General features: G+C 32.3%; 2 protein-coding genes and 1 long non-coding RNA gene across 6 annotated transcripts in view; 2 read left to right on the forward strand and 1 right to left on the reverse strand.

The window, feature by feature from the left end:
* Positions 1–151, forward strand: part of LOC101509942 (uncharacterized) — a 1,567-nt gene extending 1,416 nt beyond the window's left edge. Inside the window, exon 2 of the mRNA XM_004497894.4 lies at positions 9–151. Within this exon, the coding sequence (XP_004497951.1) occupies positions 9–151 (143 nt within the window). The remainder of the gene's footprint in view (positions 1–8) is intronic.
* Positions 152–3,470: 3,319 nt separating this feature from the next.
* On the forward strand, positions 3,471–6,402 carry LOC105851964 (uncharacterized). Of its 2 annotated transcripts, XR_012162723.1 has the most exons (3): positions 3,618–3,755; positions 6,063–6,172; positions 6,264–6,402. It is a non-coding gene; the product is annotated as an uncharacterized lncRNA (long non-coding RNA). The 2 variants fall into 2 exon arrangements; XR_001143736.3 differs by lacking the exon at positions 6,264–6,402 and having other exon boundaries at positions 3,471–3,755; positions 6,063–6,244.
* Positions 6,148–12,642, reverse strand: part of LOC101491037 (protein EMSY-LIKE 1) — an 8,525-nt gene continuing 2,030 nt past the window's right edge. The window contains exons 2-10 of one of the 3 annotated variants that reach the window (XM_012715019.3): positions 11,075–11,287; positions 10,855–10,964; positions 10,611–10,731; positions 10,214–10,441; positions 9,522–9,590; positions 7,591–7,836; positions 7,432–7,500; positions 7,273–7,336; positions 6,148–6,532 (exon numbers count right to left, since the gene is read on the reverse strand). In XM_012715019.3, coding sequence (XP_012570473.1) covers positions 6,486–6,532; positions 7,273–7,336; positions 7,432–7,500; positions 7,591–7,836; positions 9,522–9,590; positions 10,214–10,441; positions 10,611–10,731; positions 10,855–10,964; positions 11,075–11,161 — 1,041 coding nt within the window. In that variant the 5' untranslated portion in view covers positions 11,162–11,287 and the 3' untranslated portion in view covers positions 6,148–6,485. The remainder of the gene's footprint in view (positions 6,533–7,272; positions 7,337–7,431; positions 7,501–7,590; positions 7,837–9,521; positions 9,591–10,213; positions 10,442–10,610; positions 10,732–10,854; positions 10,965–11,074; positions 11,288–12,642) is intronic. The other 2 variants (XM_012715018.3, XM_012715017.2) reach the window with 2 other exon arrangements.

The raw sequence follows: 12,642 nt of genomic DNA on the forward strand, positions 1-12,642 counted from the left end.
ATGTGTAGGTAAAGGGAAAAGCTTTGATGGAAGAAAGAATGAGAAGAAATTGGGGTCGGATTTTAGTGGTTATCCTGGAAAATCGATTGAGGCTGATGCGATCGATGAATCAAAGAAGTCGTTTAGGGGATCCACCACAGTTGGAGTTTGAATTCATAATAGATTCTATTAAGTCGCCTTAATGGTGCAGCCAATGGTCGATAGATTAAGAAAGAGAGCTCCGTTTGAATTCCTGTCAAACCTGCTTTTATTTCACAATGTTGTTTATAAGTTATATTTTTTGGTGAGATAGAATTGTGTTTTTTCTGTTATAATTTTCTAGCTTCAGTTTTGCAATTGGAGAATTTACTTGTTTATCATCATATAAATATGATGATGATCATCATCATGTAATATGCTGATTTTGGTTGATTTATTCAACTATGTTCTTGCACTTGCTTTTTTCTATTCAATTATAAATAGTTTTTATCTATTCAATTAAAAATGAGCGATGACAATGTTGGCTGAAGCAGGTTGAGTGAGTTTCTGCATTGGTTTTAAGTTTCAGCTATAGAGCGTGAACAAAATTGAAATCAAATTGGTATCCCTTGTCACTTATCAGTGTTACATTAGAAATTTAGGGTGGTATGATGCAATGTTTTAAAGAAATCTGCACTCATAGTGTTTGTAGTGGATATTTATTTATTTGTGCAAATGAGATTAGTTCTGTTCTTAGTGGAGCATAAATTAATAAGCAGGAGGGATTGTGGTGTATGTTTTCAACAATAAATAGAATATTATAGTTAGTTTCTACATGTATTTCTCAATATTTTCAGTTCAGATTCATAGAGGGAAGGGAATCAAATTTGAATTTATATTATGTCAATTTGAAATTTAAATGTTCACCCTATTCGTGCCAGATATTACATCAGATAAGACAAATCTATTTACAGTAGTAGACGGGTGCAAATGGGCCAATCATTAAAAATAGAATAATTCAATTAGAGGGAAATAATTGGTTGCCATTTGAATAATTCAACAAATGTTGAATTCTTACATTTTGTTAATACAACATGATTACAGAAATGATAATACAATGTTTAGTTATGGCAGCATGAGGATTGATGAAATCCAATCCCACAACAAATTTCAAATGGCAATTGCACAACAGCAATAGAAAAAAAGATAGTGTGTAGCGTCTCAGTTTCTTTATTACACATTGGACGTGGTGTCTTTTGTTAGAGTTTAGGAGATGGAAGACATTATTTTAAATTTGAGTTTTTGGTTCAATTATTTAAAGGAGACAGAGGAAAGGAGGGTAAAATCTCTTGTGGGTCTATTTTAGCTTTCCTCCAAAATTGTGACATTTCAAGAGGATTGATTAATACTTCTTAATTACAATTATTTAATTAATATCCTATTTTATCTGAGAAAAAGTTGGATTAATAAAGTTGATATATTTAGTTTAAAATTTGAATTAAATATATTTTTTTTATGACTTACTTTCTTTTATATTTCAGTTCAGAAAGTGTATATTTTATTTAATGTGATATTAAATTATATATACTGAAATTTGTAATTTTACATTTTTCTTGTATTAAAACGTTTTCCATTCACTTGGTTAGCCAAGTACACCAGTTTTTTTATATTTTCATCTCTCTTTTCTCTTTCCATGTGTTGAACTAAACATGTCTCGAATATGATTGTAATATCGATTTAGATGATTTCCTTCGCATTCCTCCAATTATTCTCTTTTACGTTTTATCTTTCTCTTAATTTTATTTTCTCTTCCTTAAAAAATAAAAAATAATCAAGAGAGAGATAAAAAAAGTGATGAGAAAAAATGAAAGAGAAGATACAAATAGGTGAAATACCCCTATATGCCCCCACTAGAGTAGTGAGAGTATTACATGTAGAAAGTGTTCAGAGAAAAACGTACAAACATTGAATCATTAAATCTTAACTCAACGGACAAAGTAATGATATTATTAAATTAGACGTCTTGTTATGTGTTCGAACTTAAATCCTTGCACGAACTAAATCTAAGCTTAAATCTAATCTTCTAGTTTTGATGCAAAATTTATTTTTTTCTATTGGATAAAAAAAGATTATGATAAAAAAATAATTGATAATTTTAAACAATTATAAATTAAAAAAAATACACAAATGAGGAAGCTAATAGTCGCTTTTTTTGACATATATAATCGTTATTTTTAAGTTTAAATACATATTTTGTTTCTATAAATGTACAATGTTTTGCCTTTAGTCTAATATTTTTTATTGCTTTTATGCAATATATATTTATTTTTTGGTTTTCAATATTTTTTATTTTTAATCCTTATAAAATTTATTATATTAGAATTGATCCCTATAATATATAGAATTTTTTTTTTATTTATGTAAGACTAAAATGATATTTATATGAACAAAAATAAAAAATAATATATTTACAAAGACTATAAATATAGACTTAATTGCAGATGTAGTTATCCTATTTTAGCTGAATCATAAAAATAGTCCCCTCATTTTATTTCTCATCAGTTTTAGTCCCTCAAACATAATTTTGATCCAAAATTTGATGAAGTGTCATTTTTTTAAGCCACACTATACCATTTATGATCATAGATCTCAAATATAATTATTGCACCACGAGATCTTGAGACATAGTGTGACTTAAATAAACGCAAAAAAATGACATTTCATCAAATTTTGAACTACAATTTTGTTTGGAGGACCAAAATTAAAAAACAATAAAATGTAGAAATAATTTTCGTAATTTATTTAAAATAGAAAGACTAAAAATACAACCAAACCAAAAATATAATATCAATAACCAAAAGCAAAAACTATGTAAATATTTACGTAAGTTAAAAGCAAAAACTATTTTTCAGGAATGATAAATGAACTAAAAACTATTTCTTTCTGGTACCTCAACTGTTTTTACTACCTCAAACTTATTTAAATATATAAAAACTATCTTTTCAGTACCTCAAAATTGAATAAAAATTATATTTTTACATAAATTAAAAACACAATATTTTTTAAGTAAAAAAATGAATTTAATTAAGTCAATGTAAAAAGTTTTACATTATTAATATATTATAATCATTCACGAGAACAACCTTAAAATTAATTTTAATAAAATCACATATGTCTACTGATCTAACTGTTATGATTAAATAAATTAAAAAAAAACTCTTTTGATGTATATAAATAAATAAAAAATAAAATAAAATCAGAAAAAGTATTGTACTATATAACAATCTTCTCAAATTTTTTTTCTCTCTATTTCTCTTCTTTATTAGTAATCATAACTATAATTTTAAAGTATATATAAAAGTATTTGAATCTACTGAATATCACAATAACTATATTCATATTCTCAAAACACTGATAATTAAAGGTGATAATTAAAGGAAAGAAGATGGTGAAAATGGAGAGGATAGTAATCCATAATAGTTAACGATGGCTTTTGTGGGGCCATAAAAATTTATACGTATTGTACTGTTTCAACATCCAGTACCTATTTTGTTATCGGTTGGAATTTGTTTGAACCTAAATTATCTGTAGAATTATCTCTGCAAAATAATTTTGGATCTAAACATTTATAATTTTGCAACGTAAATAAATCAATTGTATCGTAAACCAAATCCATTTCCCATTCTTCAACAAAGCAAAACAAAGGTTAATCGGTGCTCGACGTCGTTTTGAGATGGATTCAATTCCAGGGACTTAGCACAACAACACAGATCTCTTGGAATTGCTCAATTGTGAAGGTACCGCTCTTGTCTTTTCATGATAACAGCATTTAACAAGTCATTAACAAGGATTGAACTGATCTTAGATTTATTAAATTTGTGTCATGTGGTTTCTGATTGTTTTTGTAATTACCACACATACTTTGGGGAAGGTTCTACTACTATAATAGACTTTCATATTAGAGTTTTTATTTATTTATCTTAAATTGCTGAAACAATTCCATTTGGGAGCTATTGATTGAAATTTGAAGTAGTTAACACACAAATCTTGATGGATAGTGAATATAATAATTTCCTTTGAAGTACCAACACAAACACAAACATACATGGATACTGACACCAAATACAACACTAACATAAAACACAAGTAATAATTTAAGAAAACACCAACATATAACACATATTAATTTAAGAAAATTAAAGTGACGGGGAAATGTCATGTCGGTGTTGGATATTGGCGTGTAGAACGCATGAGCATGACACATCTTTAGTATGAAGTATTGATGTTACATAGAAAAGATCCCCTTCAAATTCAGACAGAACCAACTTTATCATGCAGAGTAGGGTAAAATAATATCCTTCATTCCTTCTTCAGGAGACCTAACTCTTGTGTACTGTCATGTTTTGGTAAAAATGCTTATTTACTTGTCTTTGGTGGAGGGAAGAGGACAGGTCAAATAAAAATATTTATATAAGAAAAATAAGTATAACTATCCTTCTAATTACCCTACTAGCCAAATAGAAAGAGATGAGTAAAAAAGTAAAATAAAATAAAACTAGATGACTTACTATTTAGAAATTTCACAATGAAGGTTCTTAATTGTTGTGCTAACTTGGATTGTTGAACAGTGTTGTCAAATAGCAGCTATTATTACAGTATAACGTTGTAGTATAGCGAAATTTGAACAAATCGCTATTGTTTTGCGATTAGTACAAATCATTATTGTATAGCTGCACTATAAAACGATAGTGTAGCAGAATTCGAACAAACTATATAGACAATTTGTAATTATAGTTATTCATCCCTATGGAACCAGATGGCATTGGTGTTTGTAACTTGCTGGTCTGCAAAATCTTCATGCTCTCATGGCTATGGTGGTAGCTCTTTTGCTGCCTTTTCTAGTCTAATGGCTAATTTTACTTATAGTGCAGTATCTATTTCTATTTTAAAGCTTTAAATTCCGATTGCTATTACATGAGTTGTTTTATGTAGTCAGTAGCAGCTGCTACCGCAATGTACTGCATTATAGAAATCCCTAGGAGCTATGCAAGACACATAACATTGCAGTTTTGACTAGCAGCTGCAGTGACACAAATAACAACTAAATAGCCAATGTAGTGGCTGAGGTCAAGCCCCCCCAGTGTAAACCCGATTATACTCTCAATTCATGTGTAAACCCGATTATACTCTCAATTCATAGATGTTCTCTTTATTTTGGGGACTTTCTGGCCATTTTGGCCTTGAAATCCTGAATGGCAAAGAAATAGAAAATAGGGTTGTGTATCTCGTGTCTTCTCACTTGTTTTCTTCTTCAAAATGGCAAAATCCAACCGTCTGCTCACTCTGGTTTGACTTTCTGGCAACCGTTTATGCAATTTCTTGGTGCTCTCATTCATTGCAGGTTCACCCTTTCTGTGCAGGCTGTGTTATGTTAAGCTCAGGTTCTTCTTCTGTGTAGGATGTTTTTACTGAAAGTAGTTGGTCCCACTGTTATGTTAATGTTACCCGTCTACCAATGCTTAGAGGCTAAAATTTATTTGCTATAAGGTTTGAACATTAGTAACAATGAACTTCCACTTTTAATTCGTTAGTTGCCAATAAGTCTATAATTTGGTGTATTTTTTTTTCCCAAGCTTTTATGTGTACTGTATAAATATCTTGCATTGTTTTACTAAACTCGAAAACTAGTGTTATGGGGGTCAACCGCTACCTGAGATTGTATACGTAGGAATTGTCTACATCCAAATGGTTGAATGTAGCAAAATCTCTAGTGAAGGTGCAAAATCTTTGTAGCTGCAGCTGATTAAGAAACTGAAAATTGTGGTATATGCATTTAAGAATACCTCTAAAACTTAACATTACCTGTATCAAATTCTCACGAGGGTCACTGGAGAGATTTTGTCATAAATGCAAACGTAAATTTATAGCACAAATTATTGTCAATCCATTTATAAGCAACTTTGAGCTGAAGGATCATTGCATAGTAAACTTGACCACAAGACTCATTGGGCATTCTTTATGTGAATCGCCATATATAACTAATTATTCTTCCTTCCATTACATTCAAATGCTTAAAAAATATGGTCTCAATAATTGTGTGGCAGGTACTGAAGGTTTAGGAAGGGATTCAAGACATTTGACAGTATCTGCTAATGACCGTGACTGAAGAGAAAGCAAATTGAGAGAAAATTGCATCAAAAGACTTTTCATTTCAGTTTAGTATTTTTACATTTGCATTCAGTCAAAACAATGTGCCAAATAATATAACGAGTCTCTATATCCTTAACTGTCATGCGCATTTTCAGAAGCAATATTAGTCTGGAAGGGAATGAAATACAAAAGACAGTATATATGCAAATGTAAGAAGACCATCTTGACCATTGGATGCTGTAGAGGATCCTACAAGTGAGTTAGTTGCCTGTGCTTTCACCCACAATAAGACTTCTATATACGAGACTTCATGTGAACAAAGGGTCATCTTCAAGGGTCATATGATTGTCTTCACCATGCAGCTGGTTTCTGTGCTCTCATCCTCTGTCCATTAATTGTCGATGCATAAATGGTTGTTCTCCATCTGTAATATGGCAAAAAATAGTTACACAATTACAACTATTATACTTGTTTGTGAAAAACATACACCATAAATCTGTTGTGATTAGTCCATAGCACTTTAATGGAGACCTCACGCATAACCAATTGTGCAAACCAGGTTATCAATTATTGAGAAAAATCCAAGTCTCACATACAGTACAATAAAGACCGACACATCTCACCTTATAAGCCGATTGTATAAGAATAAATTAGGATCAATATAAAAACCTAATATCACTGAACATTAATATACACCACTTGTTGATTCTCAAATATGCACTCGGTGTTCGTTTGGTTGGCAATAAATTATGGGAAAATTATGAGAAATTATGGGAAAATTATGAGAAATTATCCTTTTTTTGATTCTTACCTCAAAACCCTCATTAAGGTGCAAAATTAATAAAACCTTTCATTTCTGCAGAATAGACTAATCCAAACATTAGCTATAATGAGTGCGCTAGTTACTCTCTTTACCTCTCATTTCCTTTTTTCTTGGTTTCATGCTCTTTGCACTGTAATAACCCAAAATACAGAAAAACTAATATGTTTTATTTTCTTGTTAGAAAATTGTTATGATCTGTTTTTGTGGACAAACAGTATAATACAATGTTGTATTTTATTGAATTACAATTAGTAAACTCTTTTCACTTATCCTAATCAGAAAAGTTGAGTTTCAATATACAATAAGTATGCAGCAATATTATTTAGACATCTAATTATTACCACTTTCACCATCTGATGCATCTGCAATCTTTGAGATGGCGTCGACAAGAGCCTGCTCATGCTCCTAAACAACAGTACAATCAATAATCAGAATGTGAACAATAACCATGGGGCATGAAGGTTGACAATAAGAAATTTCACGATGGTTAGTGACTTTACTTTCAGCATTTGCTTTGCTTTCTCAAGCTCCACAGAATCTGGAGGACTTGTAGCGAAAACCCTTTCCACCTGTTATAACATAATTGGTATTAAAAACTCAAGAATTTCCTTATCTTTCCCCGGTTCTCAATGAGGTTGCTTAGGCATGTCAATATCTACCTCCTTAACTAGTGTCTCTGTGTTCAGCAACTCAATTTCATCTGGAACTCTATTTCCAATACCATTTTGCGGCGTGATAAGTTCTTTTCTCGGGTGAAATCTCGGATGTCCTCTCCCTCTTCCAGCACCATAAGTACCACCACCGTGATTAAATAATTTGTTAGCTCCACGACCTTGCCCGCTATGCCCACCTCTGTGGAGTATGCTTGGATCTTCACCTTCCCATCGTATATCCTCAGGTGATATCTGCAATCAACAAGCTATATTAAAAGTATCCATAAAATAAAATGATCATTTACTGAATATTCATATATCTATTAATCATAGCTACGTGATTACTTTGGATATAGAAATAGTTAGAAATGAGTTCATTTCTATCTTATTTGAACCAGAAACTTGTAGCATAATAACAAACATGGTTTATTTTGCACAAATAGCTTGCATATTCAGAACGTCCGAGAGTGTAGGCACATTAAAAAGTTTACTACCTAAATAGAAGCACATTGAAACTAAAATCAGCCTAAACATATGTATCCTAGAAAGTCAGGAACCAGACAACAACTTGGTCCGAGATATATATAATCCAGACTACATATAAGAATTGTGGCAAGTGACTGGGTGAGGAAAGTAGGAGCAACCTGACACTTGAAGTCTGAAAAATTCTAAATAGAAGTGAAACTAATCACTCTTGGACATGGCCACAACTTGATTATGATCAGTAGAAAACTTAACATAAGCTAAAGATCCAGAGACTGAATATCGTAATAAACATAGATAGTAAAGAGTGATTCTAAACTCAATCATAATAATATTGGAATTCTTATTCAGATAGTAATTAAGGAAAAAAAATCTTAACCTGTATTGAGATTACGAAATATCTTAAAATTTAAAAGCTTTGAATTAATAAAAATAACTCAATATACATTTTTCTTCTGAACGCTCCCCATAATAGAGTTTTAGAGAAAAAGAAAACTGAATATTGTTCATCTTAAAACCGATTCTGGGTACAGAATGGAAAGGAGGAATATATATAACAAAGTATGTACTACTCTAGTCTTGATTAAAATTAAGAATAACTAAATTCACACTCATTAAGAAATTTAGTTAAATGCAATTAAGCTCTTGATCTCATAAAGAAAATAAATACATTCTTAAAAGTGTCCTTCATAGGAATTATTTCATGAGAATAGAAGAGTCATTGAAAAATAAAACTTACATAAGTTGAAGGGTATTTTAGGTAGACAATTAAATAAGAGTGAAAGTAAGTTATATTTAAGACAAAAAAAAAGAGTTACAGCCTACTAACCATTTTTAGTTTCTTTCTAACTCTATTAACCCCAAATCTTTCTCAAATTCAAGAGCTATATATTAAGCCGTACACTAATTTTCCATTGAGTCAGGCTGTTCAATGAATAAAGTTGTGAAGTTAACCAGCCATAATCTTCATTCAAGCAGTGATCCTTTATTCTCGAAGTGGCATCACAGGCAAGGGAAAGAAGTGAGTCACGGATAAGGGTGGAAAAAGATTCATATGATTGAAGATGTGTCCGCATAAACTCAAGATTAGAGAAGCTAAGCAATCTAAAGACTAATAGAGGAAGGATGGAGAAAATGGCTTTTGTATTAGGCCACAAACAAAGAAAATACACTCATGGAGAAGACATGTCGTCATTCACTCATTCTGCTACCCCTTTAATATGTTCTCAGCATCCTGCTGATATGCAAAACACAAATTTGACTTCTAAATTCATTTTAGGGGATGGCTGAGAGCGGCAAAAAAGTCATTTGCTTGAGGTTGTTTTGGTTGCCATCTTTCAAGGTATTTTATTAACCCACTAAGTAGGATCAGCTTGGATCAAATGACGCCATAACGTTCTAAACGACACCATAACAGTTCACACAATATGCAAGAAAACATAGGGAATAAATACCTCTTTGAGATCAACCCATTCCCAAGTCTCATTTGCTTTGTTAATATCATAAACCAAAGCATGCCGGCCCTACAAAGATAAAAAAGAGCACAAATTTACTAAAAAGTTATTGATTTTTTTCCATGATTATGATCTGCCTAACATTTGACCATTTTTTATTTCAGAATCTGTTTTTTTTTTATCAAATGTGTGTTTGTTTAAGAATATTTGGGGAGAAAATCACTTTGTTTAGTAAAAAATTATTTTTGATATTTTAGTTATGTTTGTGTAAGCTTTTTTCAAAAATCAATTTGTTAAAAAAATGATTTTTATGCTGCAAACGAAAGCTATTTAGATTAGCTTTTGAAGAAAATCATTTTAATAGAAGAGAGAAATACAAATTATTTTTATAAATTTAAATAAACACAAAATAGCTTTTAGTTTTCTTAAAATTCTCTAACAAATAATCTCTAAAATACTTTTCTATACTTGAACATGGGGATACCAAAACCCTAGTAAAGTTAAAGACACACCCTATCCTAAAGGAAATAAATAGATTCATACATTTGTTATTCTCTACAACCTGAACATGGCAAAACTGAAACTGTAAAAAAAAGCCATCTTAAGATTAAAATTTGAAAACAAATTAGGCCAAGCACAAAGATCTGAATTTTTAATAATGGATTTTGACAATTCGTAAGACCCAAACATACCTCAGCAGGGTTGTAGTCAGTTATGACAGCTTCATAAAAGTGGTTGTCTTCAGGCCATCTAGTCCAAACTTTCTTCCCAATGAATGGATCAAATGCTGCTGCCTCAGCAGTTGCATTGGATACAAGAGCACTAGAAGAATTGCGATTTGCGAAGTGCCTACCTGCAGTGGGTCCAGTGGAAGCATACTGTACAGACTTCACTGAAGACAAACCAGGCAATGACTGACCCTGGTGCCAAAATTGGTGGAAAATAAAAAACCAAATAGACATCAATATATTACTTTCCTTTGAAATCCTGATTAAAACATTTAAGTGCAATGGAATTAGTCGACTTTTGGTTTCTGGCTACTAAACTGTTTCCTACAATTGCATCACATAAAAAACAAGAGGGTGGTACCGAATGTGATGTCTTCTGTTTTTTGCGGGAAGCTGAAACAGTTGGACTCGGTAAAATGTCATGAACAGGTTGAGATGTGCTGCGCCTTGCAGGTTGGTAAATGCCAGTTTGTCTCCATTCCCTGATTGCATTTTGTGTCAGATAACATTGTAAAATGAAAAGAATCTGAGAAACTGTCAATATATTTTAGCTGCGCCATTACAATTTAGTATTTAAAACTACTCAAAAATTATAAATACAATACCTTATGCGGTGGATTATTTCATCAGAATTAACCCTGGTAAGAAGCTCCCTGTGTTCGTCATCTGAAACCCTTAACTCTTTTCTGAGCTCAGTTATCAAACCTTCTTTCTCCTGGTCAATACATAAAAACAAAATACAGGGGATGATTCTTGAAAACAAGACAACATAAAGATAATTAAAGATAATATAAAAAAGAATTGTAGGGAACTAAATATACACACCCAAGTAAGCGCATCGGACTGAGCTTTAAAAGCACGCAAGACAGCAGAGTATGCTTCTTGTTCAAGTTGATGGATTTGAGCCTCCATGTTCCCGTGCAATCGACAGTGTGAAACAGAAGTTACAGCAGGTTGCTCATTGCCTGCAACACTACCACCTCTCAGAACTCTATCTGGATTTGGGAGGAGAAAGGTTATCCTTGGTACTTCAAATTGCTTCATGACAAAGGAACTCATATAAGAAACAAGGACATCAATGAAAACTTCCAAATTTAAATATATTGATTCATGTATTCCTCATAGAATAGATCTTATAAGTGAATGCTGATAAGACTATTTCTCGGTTCAAGAAACAAAGGACTCTTCTTTTTTGTTAGAGTATGCTCCTATCAAAATTGTGTCACAGAGCTCTGATGCTCGGTCCAATGTGAAATATTTTCCTTCTGTTAGTTCTTGAATCTTCCAGATTCTGTTATTTGGTTAGATGTTACAGTTTTCTTTTTGCAACTAACTATTGTAACTGTTTGTGACTATATAATTGCTCTGCTTTATATACTGGTTCTTATAGCACAGATAGACAGACAAATACACAGGAGTTGTTCTGAAAATATTCTCCCAAGTTTTACTCTCACTTTCTTGCATTTTCTATCCTACATAACATGGTATAATGGCCTGTGAACATCCTCCACCACCACTGTCATTCACCACCTTAATCTCAACCATTACAAGTTCTGCATTCAATTTGCAACCACCAGCACCCTAAGATTCATTGTTTCCGGGTGTCGTCTTCTAATCTGAATACCTTTATTCACACAATCTCAGAAAAGCTTGATGATCTAAAATTTCTTCTTTGGGGCTTTGCAATATGCAACCATCACAAGACTGGAAAATAAGCTATGTTGTGAATAATTGTAAGTATATGTACTTCTTGATATACTTTAAAGGGACTTTTGTGATGCGGACGATGCTGTATTCTACTTCAGGTGTAGCAATTTTTCTATGCCTGAATCTGGTCTCACGGTGGTCGAGAAAACAAACAGTTGTGGCCTGCTCAAGCACCAAGGCTGAACACATAAGTTTCTCACAAGCAACTGCAGATTTCTGTGGCATCAGAACCTGATCTCTAAATTTGAAGCATCCTCTACCTTTCCTACAACTATTATCAATTTGTGACAACCAAGTGCCGTGTCTCGGTCACGTTGCCACTCTCGATGCACAAACCGAAGCACATGGAGGTAGATATTTTTTGTGCACGTGAAAAGGTGCTTCACATGCAGCTCATGTTGCTTCTCGTTCCAGCTCAAGATAAGTGGCCTAACCTTCTTACCACCCCTTTCTCTTCCACTCATTTCCTTCAGTCTCTCACCCACCTTGAGCTTGACGGAAAGGTGTATTAAGTATGGTCCTATCGAGGTTGTATTGCATAAGTCTGATGCTTGGTTTTATTTGTCATTGTTAGTCCACTGTTAAATAATCACTTAGCCGCGATCTCTTCTTTATGTAAGTTCTGGAAGCTTCCAGACTCAATTAGTTGGTTAGGTATTACAGTTTTCTGTTTGTAACTAGCTACT

This window comes from Cicer arietinum, chromosome 4, assembly GCF_000331145.2.
Source record: "Cicer arietinum cultivar CDC Frontier isolate Library 1 chromosome 4, Cicar.CDCFrontier_v2.0, whole genome shotgun sequence".
NCBI classification, from domain to species: Eukaryota; Viridiplantae; Streptophyta; class Magnoliopsida; order Fabales; family Fabaceae; genus Cicer; species Cicer arietinum.